This window comes from Ruditapes philippinarum, unplaced genomic scaffold (genome assembly GCF_026571515.1).
Source record: "Ruditapes philippinarum isolate M1 unplaced genomic scaffold, ASM2657151v2 ctg38_1_1_1_1, whole genome shotgun sequence".
Taxonomy (NCBI): Eukaryota; Metazoa; Mollusca; class Bivalvia; order Venerida; family Veneridae; genus Ruditapes; species Ruditapes philippinarum.
Genome location: NW_026860353.1, coordinates 411,562 through 428,202, shown reverse-complemented (window position 1 = coordinate 428,202; position 16,641 = coordinate 411,562). Strand labels below are relative to the sequence as shown.

The window sequence follows — 16,641 nt, the reverse complement described above, 5'->3', positions numbered from 1 at the left end:
CTGCATTGTGGGGTTAAAAAGAACAAAAGAAATAACAAAAGAAAATCCCATAATGTTGCTCTGGTAAAAACGTCCGTCCGTCCGTTCGTTATCAATTTGGTTTTCGGTGCATAACTTAAGTTCCATTCGGCCCACAATATTCATAACTTCATAGGATGATTGCCCATATTGGGTAGAAGATCCCTATTGATTTTTGGGTCAAAAGGTCAAAGGTCAAGGTCACTATCACCTTAAAACTGAAAACAGTTTCCGGAGCATAAATTAAGTTCCATTTGGCCTACAATCTTCAAACTTCATAATTAGGATGATTGTCCATATTGGGTAGAAGACCACTATTGATATTGGGGTCACAAAATCAAACGTCAAGGTCACTATGACCTTAACACTGAAAACAGTTTCCAGAGCATAACTTAAGTTCCATTTGGCCCTCAATATTCAAACTTTATAGGATAGGATGATTGTCCATATTGAGTAGAAGACACCTATTGATTTTGGGGTCACAAGGTCAAAGGTCAATGTCACTATGACATTGAAACTGAAAACAGTTTTTGAAGCATAGCTTATGTTCCATTTGGCCCACAATATTCAAACTTCATAGGATGATTGTCCATATTGGGTAGAAGACCCCTATTGATTTTGGGGCCATAAGGTAAAAGGTCAGGGTCACAATGATTTTACACTAAAAATTGTGGTTTCTGGAGCATAACTTAAGTTCCATTTGGCCCACAGAGTTCAAACTTCATAGGATGATTGTCAATATTTAGTAGAAGACCCCTATTTTGGGGGGGTCATAAGGTCAAGAGAACTGAAAACGGTTTTCTTCAATAACTTAAGTATTAATTAACCTACATAATTTATAATATTGAGTACATTTATTATGTTAATAATATATTTAATAGCACAGCAGTTACTATATAAAAATTGGCTTATATTATGTTATATCCCTGGCGTCTTTATGTCCATACGTCATAATAAAATTATTTAATTCCCATGTCTTACAAATGCTTCACCCTAACTAAAAAAATAACTTTCAGGCATAAAATGCTCCGCCTAGCGGACATCTTGTTATATCTTATTAAGGCATAATCTATTTACAAATTTAAAATAAACACTTCATTTTGTTTTCACATTTATTACAACATTGCTGTCATATTATGGTGATACAGATTTTTTATATATCAGCAAAGTTCATCGCTTCATTATCAATATATCAACACAATTTGACATAAAGAGACGGTCATATGATATACATAAATGTAATAATCACTAATTCTGATAATATACACTGTATTTGTTGACTGTAGATTAGTTTAACACTTCTTCTGAAGATCGGGTCACGCACGAAAGGCCTAGAAAATGTACAGTATTGTTTGACAATATTGACAGAAGACATTTTAATATTTAAGGACTTTTGTCTCGGCAATTAAAAGATTCCGAATAAGCCATACTGATTTTAATGTATGGTAGGACGGTATTATGTATAAAGTAGAATTTACCTTTCACTTGGTTTCAAATTGAAGACTGTAGGTTCGGATCAAGTGTCTTTTTTTCTTGTATTAATTCTTTTATATTTTGCAAAACTTGACCATTATGTGCTGTGCATGCAAATCACTTAAAATAGTATGTAAAGTCGCACATATTGTAATAAATTAATTAAAATTATGAAATAAAAAGAAATGAAACACACGATTTATCAACTCGCGTTTCTTATAATTATAAGAAATAAATGGAACTACAAAAAGGATTTGTCCAAGATTCGGACTTGCGACAACTAGGTTACAACTTCGTCGTCCTTAGCACTAGGCCACCGAGCATTATTAATTGATTTAATATCGAGATCTATACTATCATTACACTCCTAAGCGTAAATCATAATAAATTACGGTTAATGAGTAGCAGGTCAATATTGTCAAACAATAAGCATAATTACTTCATATAACCGTCTCCTGATATATACTACTACAACGTTTTGAGTACATTGTGTGTCATAAGAATAACTATCTGTAAAAATATAAAAATAAGCAAAAATACAAATGGCAAGCAAGCGACCATTAAATACGTATTTTTAAATTTAAAGGGGTTATTTATAAACAACATGATTAAACTGCAGATAATTCTTTGAATGTAGATACATGTCTGAAAGTTAAGTTAATTTTAATAATCAATATCTTAAATTTTGGGAATATGTCATGAAATTACGTAAATGCTTTCAGAATAGGTTTTAAATGGCTGATTTGTATAAATGTAAATGTCGTATAAAGATGGATATATTTAATAAAAGATTTTCCTAAAGGCACATTAAGCCTGAGAAATTATTAAAATATTTCTTCTGAAGAGAAGGCGTTTTATATAATGTTTTAATACACGACAATCTTCAAATCCATGTACATGTACCTGTATAAGTTTAATAATATTTTATTGCAACTAATACGTGTTCTACGTGCAGAAAGTAGCGAAAATGCGAAAAAATGCCATTAATGTAGAAATACGCAAACAAACGTAAACTAACTGGTACTTTTAATTTCCGTACAAAAAAACTATTATAACTTCACTAAAAGCCTAAAAGCAAAAATATAATTCAGTTATATGGGCAACAGGTTCTGTGTCGGAAATTGTAAAATAACGCTAATAATAAAAATACCATTAAAATTTCCAGAAATGAGTTAACATAATTGTTAATTGTTGGACTTTATGGGCCTCTAATGTTTAATATGTTTAGCATTTTGCTTTGTCAAATATTGCACTTTTTAAAAAAAATGTATTTTTATCCATCGGTTAATCCAAATTACACCTCAAATTATCATTTAGTTGTTTTTTATTTGTGATTTTTTTTAAATTATGCAGTAGCTTCTTATTACATTTTTTGTTTTCTTATTTAAGAAATGCATACGAAATTTTGTTTTCAGAATGGTTTAAAAATACACTTCGAATTTGGTGTGACCGTTTGTAACAACCAGACAACCATTTTGCATAATAACATCTGAGAGAAAAAAACATTCGTATTTCATAGTTTTCTGACGTGTTATAAATCTTAACTTACGGGTATATAATAAAATGTTATGATAATCTTTCACCAATATTTCCAAAACTTTGCTTCAAGTTGTCTAATTTAAGCATATTTTCATATTGTATAAAAGTTTTATAGGAACACATGTAAATTTTGATAAATCAATCTCGAGGATAGCAGTCTCATGTCGATGTACTTTCTTAGAATATCAGCCTGAAACTAAGAAAATAAGTTGCCTTGAAGGTTTTTTTTTCTACAATAATAAAAAGAATATAAGATTAATTATTCACAACCACAATTTAAAATTATACAGTATTACAGTAAAAAAATGAGTGTAAACATACAGCTACATTGTTACAGGTAAAATTCGACTTGCCTTTTAGGTTAACCTCGTACGGACACGCGAATGGTTCAATTACTATATGACCTGATGGTATGAAAAATGGCCATTATTTAATCTTGTGACTATAATGTAACCCTGATGTCACGTGACCTGTGTGTCATATCATAGGGAAACATAGAACGTTTGTTTATCAGCAATATATATGTTATTTGAAAAGACACCCGGTAAACCCAAGGAACGTACCAAATTTCAGCCCACTTTGTTTCGATCATTGCTGCATTTAAAACATATAGCGAGTGATACCAACTGCAAAGACGAGTACCGCCATGGAACTTGTGACTGCCACTGCTGTATTGCTCGATGCTGTTTATAAAAGTATGAAAATAATCATTAATCTGTAATAACAAATCGTTCCAGGAAAATGTTGATATGTAGCAAGAGTTAAGAATTGTTAATGAAATGTTGTTTGTTACATTTTTCTTGTTACGTTATACCTCAGAAGTCAATATCTTTAATTGTTTCGAAAGGACAAACATGTGTTTAATAATGCTTAAAAAATGGGCTTAGAGCTGTTAAACCACTGATGAAAGAAGTCGTAATCATGCAGTAATGTGTATTAAAGGTAGCAAAACTGAAACAAAAAAAAGAATTTGATTTCCATACAAGATAATAAAAATCACTATAATAATACAAATTGCCAAAGAGCAAAAGACGACTCCCGTGCTTTTTTACTTTGTAAGTAAGTATCAACATCTTTTAGTTTGTATTACACCTTTTTATCATTTTTTTTATGCTTGGAATGATATTTGCTATCACGTAGTATCAAACCCATTCTAGTGGATATATCTGAGTGGCTTAAAAATTAACTTTACATCAAAAGCGTCCAAGTGGCATGTGATCATTGGACACTCAATATTTTGTTATCAAGCAGTATCAAAACCGCCCTAGAAGCTTGATGAGTGTACGCAGTGCTTTTTCCCCTTTGATGTGTTCTACAAGACTATCATGTATGTAAGGTGAAAAAATATGTTACTAATATATTTAATAACACAGCAGTTACTATATAATTATAAAAAACGAGTCGATTTGAGTGTCACAGAATCGTGTCTTAACCTTAATGGCATCAGAATATAAGTTGTACAACACTCACCTAGCACCAAACATTTCTTTGCTGTCTCTCCAGGACACGAGTCACAGAAAAGCGACGAACACTGGTTACTTTGTGTGCATGTAATTCCTGACGCCTTCTTTGATGTGTATTTTGCTGTAAAATGATATTGCTCAATTCACAGTAACATATGCAACAAAACTTTAACACTCAACAATATAGTTTAACCCCCTTTTAAACAGATCATTATCATTATTAATGAATACTGTAAGTGCCAAACATTTATTGATTGTTAAAGGGACATATTTATTAAAGTGTATTTTCTGTCTTGCCCGCTCTAAAATGTACACATTTTATTCACTTGAATCATCTAATGATCCAGATATTTCGACAATTTATTTATCAATCTATATGTCACAGGGTGTAATAACTGTAAAGATATTCGTAGTTTTGTATCTTAGACTACTTAAAAACATGGCCCGACTGGTATTAGCTCGAACAACATAGACTTTGGCTAGGTAAGGTAGACATTAGCATACGCAAACCACACGAAAATATCCACGAATCATTTAATCGATGAGCGATGATGAAACGAATCAGATTAAACTCCCCGAAACAATATCTTTTATCTCCTCCCACAATCTCCATTTCAGATGCAATGTCAAAATACAGAACTTTTAGCTTGAACACATTTATGAACAAAATGTTAACACACTTTACTTTATTTCATGTTGCGGACTTATATTACGAGTCGTATAACCTTTACGTACTTAAATGGAATACTTACTGTAACAAAGTGTGTATGTTGTACCGCTATACTCCCTTGAAACTTTATCGGATGTGCTTGGACATGTACAAACACTACTGACACAGGTCTCTGCCTCCTGTCCTTGGTTGCTACCGAGGTCAACATGTTTAGTGCATCCTACAGCTGTTGTACAAGCTTCAGTTGCATGCGCTTTTAAAATGGAAGAAATGAAACTTTTAATTTTTGTATGACAAAATTAATGTATTTTACTAAGTAAACCTGACAGGTCATGAAAAGGATGTCTCGAAAAATGGTTTCTGATCATTGTAAAACATAATTGCTTAATAATTTATACGTAAATATAATAAAGGCAATGCATTTATCTTGAAACTTTTTATATGTCACAAAGTTAAACACTTCTCGTGATTAACAACGATTCAAATTAGCACTGAAAGGACTGGTTGCGGCACACGACGACAACTTTATTAAAAGATTTAAGTAACAGAAATCATTTGCCCTGTTTTACGAAAATTACGAAAATGGCCGAAATAGTCAGGTATCCTGCCTACTATACTCTCAATTAAACGTTACCAACTAAGGGCAATCTGGAAATCTACACTATGTATAAGATAGCCGCCAACTTTGGGCACACGATATAATCATCGTCATGGGCAGCATAGCGTAATAAATCCGGTGCGATGAGTTTGGCAATTTTCTTACGTACTTATACACACATGTATGCATGCATAAGTTAATATTTTCAACAATTTTCACCTACACTAATTCCTTGATAGGAAATGTAACTAAACGTACATAACAAGGAATCGTACAATGCATGAACATCTTTACATTGTTTTTGTCAAGTTTTAGGAATTATATTTACTACACAACAGTAAATGTAACTTGGCTCAAAATATGATGTTGCTTGAGAATCTCAGTAAAACTAAAGCAGCCTGCCTAGCTGGCAGAATTTATACGAGCTATCAAAATGTATAGAATTCAGATGGTACCATATAAACGTCACTTGATGCTAGTGGAGGTCACCAAATAGTGCTTGCAGCAACGCACGATATGTCACGTGCAAATAAAACGCAAAACATGATAATCTGTCATGACACATGGGTTGATGTATGATAAGTCAAAGTGGGGAAAAAATTATGTACTTTTACAATGGCAAAATATGCGCATATATAAATAAGTACTTATTCATATATTCACGAATGTATGTTTGTATCTAAAATAATTTTATTAGGTGAAACAATTATACTCACGAACTCTGCACATTTTGTTTTCTGTGATATAACCGGCTTTACAAGTGCAGTACTTTGTACTCGACGATGAGCCGGATGCCACAACACACTCAACCTCTGGAAAAAAAATTAAACTGACTAAATCCTTCATTAATTGGTATCAGAATAATCTGTGCTAGAAACTCCTATTCCTTCGCAAACATTGGAGAAAGCATGTGATGTACTCTTAAGTCTTATATAAATTTGTCACATTACCGACTTTCTGCTCTCACTTTTATTATAAGCAGATCCTGAAGCTAAAATAGCTTATTACATAACCGAAAAAAACAACTCATTAAATAACCAAAAAAAAACAACAACATTTTTATGGCAAAAAAAGTATCAAGAATGTTTAAAACCCACTGCTGTTAGAGCTGGTGTAGCCATAACACTCGGTGTCTGCCGAACATTCCTCAGTAATAGCCTTTAAACCAGTTATGACACACATTTTCAACATGCTGCTGTACGTTTGTCCGGACGGACACTTGCACAGGTTAGATTGGCTGTTACATTCAGCTCCATACAAACAATGCGTGGTTGCAGAGCAAGCTTCGTCTAACTCCTTGTTTGTCACTGAAATAATTTGTCGAGTTGTACTCCCTGTGTCAGGATTGGTGATCACGTGACATTTGTAAATGGTACAAATGGGTCATTGCTTATGGTATTTGCTAATGTTTCCTTATTTCTTTCTACATTTGTATGGTAAATATATACCATGTTTTTGGGCAACTATTTGCAGATTTCCGGGGTATATAAAAATTTGTAAACTAAGTGATCCCTCCAAAGCATTAATCACAACAAAATCACATGAACAAGTTTTGATTGAGTCTGTACATGAGGGATAATGAATAAGTGCAACATCCCTCACGCCCCCTAACACCGGCTTAAGCGATACTCAATTCTCAACACTTAATAGTGCTGGCATCAACGATCCCGAAGTTTCCATTTTTGCTCTTTTACTGTTACCGTACTTTATATGTGGCAATATTTTGATGAAAATGTGTGTTACAATGTCTACAAGCATATCGGAAAAAATATAAGAGCTACATTGGAAAAATATGTACCATTGGAATCGGTAAAAAATTATCTGGAACATGGTGTATATTTATTAGCTGAAAGTTATCAAATACTATAAGCAGAGACCGTAAACAGATTTCACGTGATCACCCATCCTGTATGTGCTTTTTACTTTCATTCTTATTTAACAACAAGTAAAATAGAAAAATAAGACATTTTATAGAAATTTATTATTATGATAAATGATAATCTCTGGATGATATAATTTTTGTTGCTAAGAAAATACAGTACACAGAAACAAAAGTTGTATTTAAAAAAAAACTGGATGATATAATTTTTTGTTGCTAAGAAAATACAGTACACAGAAACAAAAGTTGTATTTAAAAACACATTTAAAATCCCATGAGAGCTGTAATTGAGAGAAAAGAATTTTTATCTGAACCTTGTTTAAGTTATAACTTCGTAAGGATATTGTATATCTTACACTTACAAACAGGTAACATATAAGTAAATAATGCCCTATAATGATAATAACTTCCGACATATCAACTTACCAAACAGTCTCTCATTTGTTGTTGTTCGTACCTGAATAGCTTGGATAGAAATATAGTTTGACATTTTTTGTTCTTACCCGTTTTTAAGATCAGAACTCAGCTACTTGGTTTTACTTACAGCACGATGTTTTCGCGGTGTTCGATGTGAAACCACTGTTGCATCGACACTTTCCGTTGTCACAATTTGAGTAGTCTTTCACACATTTTGAATTCGAAACAGTACATGCATCATTGTTTGCGCATGATTCATCAATATTAGCTGAAATTGATAAAAGGTAGATTTTATATGAAACTCTTTTAAAAATAAAACAAAATAACTTTTTTTCTCAATTGTAGATTTCAGCGTCCGAAAAGAGCTCAATCTTTTCCTTTTTCCATAATATTGCATTGATTACGGAAAAATCAGTCGCAAAAAAAATCAGCTAGTATTCTCTCCGAAAGTTTTTTTTGGTATGATCTCTTTAAAAACAATCGCTAAAGCTTAATCAACCCACATTGCCTAGATTACTAAATGGTCTTTCAGAGGTCAATATTAGACATCAACATATTTATGATGACATTTACATTTTCAATCATTACTCTGTCATCCATATTTTGTAACAATTCGGTACAAATGTTGAACATGATGCGACGGTTTTTCATGTGCAAGACCTAGATCCCTCGACAAATGTAAAGGTCACTATTAAAAGTCAAGGTTAATTAGTGAAAAATAACTCGGTTATGCATATTGCGATTTCGTTGCCATTTGGCCACAAAGATGAGCATAGTGAGTGAAACGATGTGTCAAGCGCAAGACCTAGACCTCTTACTCCAAGGTCAAGGTCGCACTTAGGTCAGCATTTAGAAAGTTTTAAACTGCCCTAAACTGTGTCATACATTATGGGATTATGACGTCATTTTGAAAATGAGCGAATCAAAATGAGTCTTTGTTCTCCTTGCAAATGTGATAATTAATGCTGTACTTTGATCGAACAGAATAATTGTTATTTAATTATTTATGTAAAAAAACATATTGACAGGTTGAATGATCATGTATATTTAAAAAGAAAACTTAAAGAAAGACAGTTTTTTTTCTAATTTTAAAAACTATTTTGAAAGTACTTTATACACTATACTAATACAATATATGTCACTAATATTGAACACTTTCGCAATTTATTTACTGTAATGTTCTGCTGTGGAACATTGAAGTATACTGGCTGAAATTTTCCAAGTTTTCGAAATGTTCACCGTTTGAAAATGCATTTAATAAAAGCTGAGCAGGCATTGTGTTTTAAAAAAGGAAGTTTACAAAAAATGGAACAACAGTACAGCTAACATTGTAACATAACTGTTAATGATAGATCTTGATTGTCTGTGGTCTACCCACTGCTAATAGACATTTGAGCCGTGCCATGACAAAACCAACATAGTGCGTTTGCGACCAGCATGGATCCAGACCAGCCTGTGCATCCGCGCAGTCTGATCAGGATCGATACTGTTCTATGGAACGCCGTGACTGTCTTATGATATCAATGTTTTTGCTATCTTGTGAAATGATGATATTATTTTGTCATTTAAGCATATTTACATGTGCAATTTACATCATATTTTGTCTAAAGACAATGCTGACTTGTTCAAACAGCATGTTAACTTGTCAAATAATAGTTATGACATGTGCAGACAACATGTTAACTTGTCAAAATATCATGATGACTTGTGCAAACGACATGTTAACTTGTCAAAATATCATGATGACTTGTGCAAACAACATGTGAACTTGTCAAAATTTCATGCTGACATGTGCAAACAGCATGTTAACTTGTCGAGTTATCGTGATGACATGCTCATAATACCTTAACAAGTTAACATGTGTTTTGCACAAGTCATCACGATTCTTTGACAAATTAACATGTTGTCTGCACAAGTCATCATGATAATTTGACAAGTTAACATGGCATTTGCACAAGTCATCATGATACATTGACAAGTTAGAATGGAGTTTGCACAAGTCACCATGATACCTTGACAAGTTAACATGCTGTTTGCACATGTCATCATGAAATTTTGACAAGTAAACATGTCGCTTTCACACAAGTCAACATGATACTTGGACAAGTTAGCATGTTGTTTGCACATGTTATCACGATGATTTGACAAGTTAACATACTGTTTGCACATGTCATCATGAAATTTTGACAAGTTAGCATGGCATTTGCACAAGTCATCATTATACTTGGACAAGTTAACATGTCGTTTGCACAAGTCATCATGATACTTAGACAAGTTAACATGTTGTATGCACATGTCATAACGATAATTCGACAAGTTAACATGCTGTTTACACATGTGATCATGGAATTTTGACATGTTAGCATGGTATTTGCACAAGTTATCATAATACTTTGACAAGTTAACAGTACGTTTTGACATGTCAGCATGTTACAAGATAACATGTCATTTGCACAAGTCATCAAGATTCTTTGACAAGTTCACATGTTGTCTTCACAAGTCATCATGGTAATTTGACATGTTAACATGCTGTTTGCACAAGTCATCATGATACTTTGACAAGTTAACATGCTGTTTGTACATGTCATCACGATAATTCGACAAGTTAACATGTCATTTGCACAAGTCATCATTATACTTTGACAAAGTATCATGGCATTTGCACAAGTCATCATGACACTTTGACAAGTTAACATGCTGTTTGCACATGTCATCACAATAGTTTGACAAGTTAACATGTCGTTTGCACAAGTCATCATGAAATTTTGACAAGTTACTATGTCAATTGCACAAGTCATCATTATACTTTGACAAGTTAACATGTTGTTTGCACAAGTCATCACGATACTTTGACAAGTTAGCATGTTGTCTGCACATGTCATCATAATAATTTGACAAGTTAACATGCTGTTTGTACAAGTCAGCATGTTCCTTTGACAAGACATGATGTAAATTGCACATGTTAACATGCTCAAACGACAAAATAATATCATCGTTTCACAAGATAACAAAAACATTGATTACATAAGACAGTCACGGCGTTCCATACTGTTCGCTATCAGTTTCTCTACTTTTATTGGATTTGTAAGCGAACAGCATGGATCCTGATCAGAATGCGCGGATGCGCAGGCTGGTCTGGATCCATGCTGGTCGCAAACCCATTACGTTGGTTTTGTCATGGCACGGCTCATTTATTGATTTTTGTCTGTTTCCGCAAAATCGATAGAAAATCAAGTTGATAATGCATGTACCGGACGTAACAATATTCATTTCACCGCGCAAGAATCACTTTTCATCTATTTTACGGATCAAACATTGTGCAATTACTCGACAAACTATCACGTTTTTTTTGTTTAACTGGGAAGACATATGCGTTCAGATTTACTGCCTTTGGAAATTATTGAACAAAGTATAACTTGTTATCTTTACGGCACTATTTATTTATTTTCTTCACCATCAGCCAATTATTCACGCTACACCGACACCTCTCTAACTAAGTATCTAGAAAGGCGTAATGACAACTGCCAAGACAATCAATGATTTTTAATTTAGCAGTCAACAATGTAATTCAGCATAATTGCGTGTCTTTGCCGGATAGATGATTTCAAAATATGATAATGTCATCGCAAGCGATAATGGGTAAATGACGGTTCAAGTACGATATATTAACTACAATTTCTTATATAGGAAAACATTTTTGGTGTTCATGCACAAACGTTTGTTTTGAAGAGACTGCGGAAAAAAGAAGCTTTTTTAAATCATTGCAATCAAACCATGTAAATTAAGAAAATATTAACGTAAGTCACACTGGTTGATGGAGACAGGTGTGTGTTCTAAATGGTATTTAATTGCAATATGGTGAACTATTAATTTTGAATCGAGTAATTCACTAAATGCGACTTTATATATGGTATGTTATATTTTCTGGAATGATATATACATGACTAAGTGATACAAGGGAGGCCAGTGAGGACATTATATGCATTATACTAAAATGTTGATGATGTTGCCATAATAATAATAATAAAAAACAAGAATATTGGACATAATTTTATGTTGTTTTGACCGTGTCAAATCATATCGGACAATCATGCCAGAAAGTGTTTTCCTTCCTTTTTGTGTAATAAACTCAACAATAACAGAACACCGGTTGTCATGATAACACATATAAACAATTTATTATATGTGTTAAGTATTACCGTAAATTGAATTTCGTCCTGAGTTAGTATAGTGCCGAAATTTTGAATATAAGGCCTAAAGTATTTAATACCCGGACGCCTCATTCAATTTTTAAAAGTCCAACGGGCCGTTGTAAAGCTATGATAGTTCATAATTTGCAGATCTTGGTTCAATTTTTTCTGCATAAACGAAATTACAGCACACAACACAGTGATATCAAACAAAAATTATTACAGTCAAAACACAAGAAAAAACAATTATAATAAGCAGGTTCTTTCAACTAGAATTCTATTTGAAAGACCCTGTAATATGTAATTTATGCAATAAATGGGTCCAATAATAATGGTTCGCGCATTCACAATGCAGTTTTTAACTTTGTTCATAGCGACCCTTTTTGAAAACAAGAGGGCCATGATGGCCCTAGATCGCTTACGTGACCCATCAAACTCATCCGAACAATTACATTGACAAGCATTCTGACCAAGTTTCATGACAGGTGAGTCAAAAATGTGACCACTAGAGTGTTAACAAGGATTATCCATATTGGAGCAGTGTGATCTAGTTTTTTACCCAGGTGACCCATATTCAAACTTGACCTAGATATCATCAAAACAAACTTTCAGACCAATTTCCAGGATACTTGGATCAAAACAGTAGCAACTAGAGTGTAAAGATTTTTCTATTTTTAGCTCCGGTGATCTAGTTTCACATGCAATTTCGAACTCATCCGAGCAATTACCTAGACAAGCATCCTGACCAAGTTTGATGATAATTGAGTCAAAATGTGACCACTAGAGTGTTAACAAGGTTTTGCCACATTTGGGCGGTGTGACCTAGTTTTTCATCCGAGATGACCCATGTTCAAACTTGACTTAGAAATCATCAAATAAACTTTCAGACCAATTTACAGGATATTTGGATCAAAACAGTAGCCACTAGAGTGTTAACAAGATTTTTCTATTTTTAGCTCCCGTGACCTAGACGTAGACAAGTTTCCTGACCAAGTTTGATGACGATTGAGTCAAAATTGTGACCACTAGATTGTTAACAAGATTTTTCTATCTTTAGCTCCGGTGACCTAGTTTTTCATCCGAGATGACCCATGTTCGAACTCATCCAAGCTATCACCTAGACAAGCATCCTGACCAAGTTTGATGATGATTGAGGGCTAGAGTGTTATTAAGGTTTTTCTATTTTTAGCTCCGGTGACCTAGTTTTTCATCCGAGATGACCCATGTTCGAACTCATCTAAGCTATCACCTAGACAAGCATCCTGAACAAGTTTGATGATGATTGAGGCAAAAATGTGACTGCTAGAGTGTTATTAAGGTTTTTCTATTTTTAGCTCCTGTGACCTAGTTTGTCATCCGAGATGACCCATGTTCGAACTCATCCGAACTATCAACTAGATAAGCATCCTGACTAAGTTTGATGATGATTGAGGCAAAAATGCGACCGCTAGAGTGTTAACGAACTAAATGTGGACGGACGCCAGAGAAGAGATTGCTCCGCCCACTGATTCATGTGACCCAGTCATTCAGAACCTTAGGAAAAACACGGTACCGACGTATACAGGAAACTATTATGTCACTAAAGTGACCAATGAGTTTACCTTATACAGATTGGTATATATAAATTTTTAAAGCTTCGCTTTGATAGTTCAATACATTATGGTATTTAAAAAAGCAACAAATAACTGCATTCATGCATTAATTATGAATAAAAACGTTTGGCAAAGATATTGTTATATTTCTCGATGACATCAAGGAAGATGTTTCTGACAAAATATCATATAAAAATCTGGAAGCAAAGTTGATCCCTCGGAAACATTAATCACAATAAGATTACAAGAGAATTGCAGACTCGGTTTGATTGAGTCTGTACATGAGGGATAATGAATGCGTGCAACATCCCTCACGCCCCCTAGCACCGGCTTGAGCGGTACTACAAGTTTACAAAATTCAAAGATAGTTAAAATTGAAGTAAAGAACATATAAATAGTAAAATTATATCAATAACACAGTAACATTTACAAATGTTTTTAGGGTTTTATGTGCGAAATCACTTATATATAATGCATGTGCGTATAATTTGTTAAAATTGAATGAGAAAATTGCCCTTGCGTAACTTTGTAGTATGATATTTGATTTATGTTAATTTGTACGTGATAAAACGCAATATTATTCACTTCAAAATAAGTTCGCATCTATACACCAGACGGTGAGACCTCGGTTTTTAATTAAAATCGTGATCAGGTATAATGATATTGAAGCAGATTTAATCTTAATTTATTCAGCTTTCATAGAAATATTTAGGTAGGATAATTTGTCATAAAATATTCATTGCATATTCTCTTATTTTATGTGCAAGTACTTTTTTCTACTGTAGCAATTTATTGACACTATGTTATAAAGAAACGAAAAATGTCATATCAGACCTTATAATGTAGTACGCGATTATGAATAGACATAATTGTAATAAAGGAAGGAATAGAATATTTGTTTACTAAACTTTTCTTTGTTTAATGAATTGTGGTATAGCCAGCCTTCATAACCTCTGATCCCAATTCAATATTCCATTTTATCTAGTTCCGCCCATTGTTGCAAACGCATTTTTTACTTCGGGACCACATGCCGCTTTTCATGGAGTGACACTTATGTTCGAACTCATCTAAGCTATCACCCAGACAAGCATCCTGACCAAGTTTGATGATGATAAAGGCAAAAATGTGACAGCTAGAGTGTTATTAAGGTTTTTCTAATTTTAGCTCCGGTGACCTAGTTTTTCATCCGAGATGACCCATGTTCGAACTCATCCAAGCTATCACCTAGATAAACATCCTGACCAAGTTTGATGATGATGATTGAGGCAAAAATGTGACTGCTAGTGTCTTAACAAGGTTTTTCTATTTTTAGCTCCGGTGACCTAGTTTGTCAACCGAGATGACCCATGTTCGAACTCATCCAAGCTATCACCTTGACAAGCATTCTGACCAAGTTTGATGATGATTGAGGCAAAATTGTTACCTCTAGAGTGTTAACAAGGTTTTTCTATTTTAAGCTCTGGTGACCTAGTTTTTCATCCGAGATGACCCATGTTCGAACTCATCCAAACTATCAAGTAGATAAGCATCCTGACCAAGTTTGATGATGATTGAGGCAAAAATGCGACCGCTAGAGTGTTAACGAACTAAATGTGGACGGGCGACGGACAATCATCGATCCTAAAAGCTCACTCTGAGCATGCTCAGGTGTGCTAAAAAGACAGAAAAAACTTACCCGTAAAGGCCCTTTCAATGAAGATGCATATAAGAACTAGTCTGTACAGGGCAGTCATCTGAAAATGTGTATTTATAGAACATTAACATTGATAACCAAACAAAAGTGCTAATAAATGAATAGTTTATTGTTTCAAATATTTCGATTGAAATAAATAGATTAATAAATAAATTAATTAATAAAAACAGAACATATATCTATGCACTCCTAAAAATATACAACGATATTTGCATTATAATTATCTAATTATTATTTGAAATTTATTTCATAGCTATCAAAATAAAATCTGTTTTATCTATATTCATTTTTGTTATTTTACAATCAAAATTGTAAATTAAGTAAAACTACATAAACACTGTCTTTTTAATAGGAAAAAACAAATTTAAGAAAAACAAATTCTAAAGCAAACTTACTGTGGCTGGATTCCGTGAACAAATAACATCGGGAACAAGTAACGACTGTAAAGTTTGAAAGTGTTGATCACGTGTCTATGGTAACGCTGATGAAGTATCGTGATGCAAGATATTTCATTTTAAAACCTGTTTAATAAATGATTGGAAATGCTTTAGATCATTGCTAAAAGATCGTTAAAAATCGAAGATTACACCATATCTTATTATCACGCATAGTTAGATGGCTAAAACAATGAATAAAACATCAGTTGGTAATGTTTTTTTTTCTGTTTGATGAAAGCTTTATCAGGAAACTATGGATAAAAATGACTACATAATTTCCAATTCTCTCAGCGGAGCGATTCATATTTGTATTATTTCTAGGGAACATTGACTCATGTATATCTTTTGATAATCATTATTTTATGTATATTTATATATGAGTTATGGTGCCCGTATTGTGTATGCCTGTTTGAAACAGAGAAACAAAACGACATAGTTATTTCTTAATCGTCCATTATTATTACTGACTGTAAGTAAAATATAAAAGTTAGCATCCTCTAGTAACTTTGTTTCATCGTTTCAATGTTTTCCCCATTAATTGTCATCTAAGTTTTAAACAATATTACTTACATTATTTGATTTTAAAATCAAAATGGAATTTGATTTGAATAGGAATATTTAATTTATAATAAAACAAAGATTTAGTAGATACTGTACAATAATTCAATGGAG

At 33.1% G+C, this 16,641-nt stretch overlaps 1 protein-coding gene across 3 annotated transcripts in view; it reads right to left on the bottom strand.

The window, feature by feature from the left end:
• LOC132759770 (prion-like-(Q/N-rich) domain-bearing protein 25) overlaps positions 1-16,092 on the bottom strand; it is a 56,412-nt gene extending 40,320 nt beyond the window's left edge. For 2 of the 3 annotated variants that reach the window (XR_009629765.1, XM_060751612.1), the window contains exons 1-8: positions 15,928-16,091; positions 15,515-15,572; positions 8,185-8,325; positions 6,859-7,068; positions 6,478-6,573; positions 5,246-5,416; positions 4,501-4,614; positions 3,594-3,713 (exon numbers count right to left, since the gene is read on the bottom strand). Coding sequence is in view for 2 of the 3 variants with exons in the window: in XM_060751612.1 (XP_060607595.1) it covers positions 3,631-3,713; positions 4,501-4,614; positions 5,246-5,416; positions 6,478-6,573; positions 6,859-7,068; positions 8,185-8,325; positions 15,515-15,572 (873 nt within the window). In the remaining variant the exon portion in view is untranslated. Of the gene's footprint in view, positions 1-1,116; positions 3,227-3,593; positions 3,714-4,500; positions 4,615-5,245; positions 5,417-6,477; positions 6,574-6,858; positions 7,069-8,184; positions 8,326-15,514; positions 15,573-15,927 lie in introns of those variants that run through there. The other variant, XM_060751613.1, reaches the window with a different exon arrangement.
• Between the last annotated feature and the right edge of the window lie 549 nt (positions 16,093-16,641).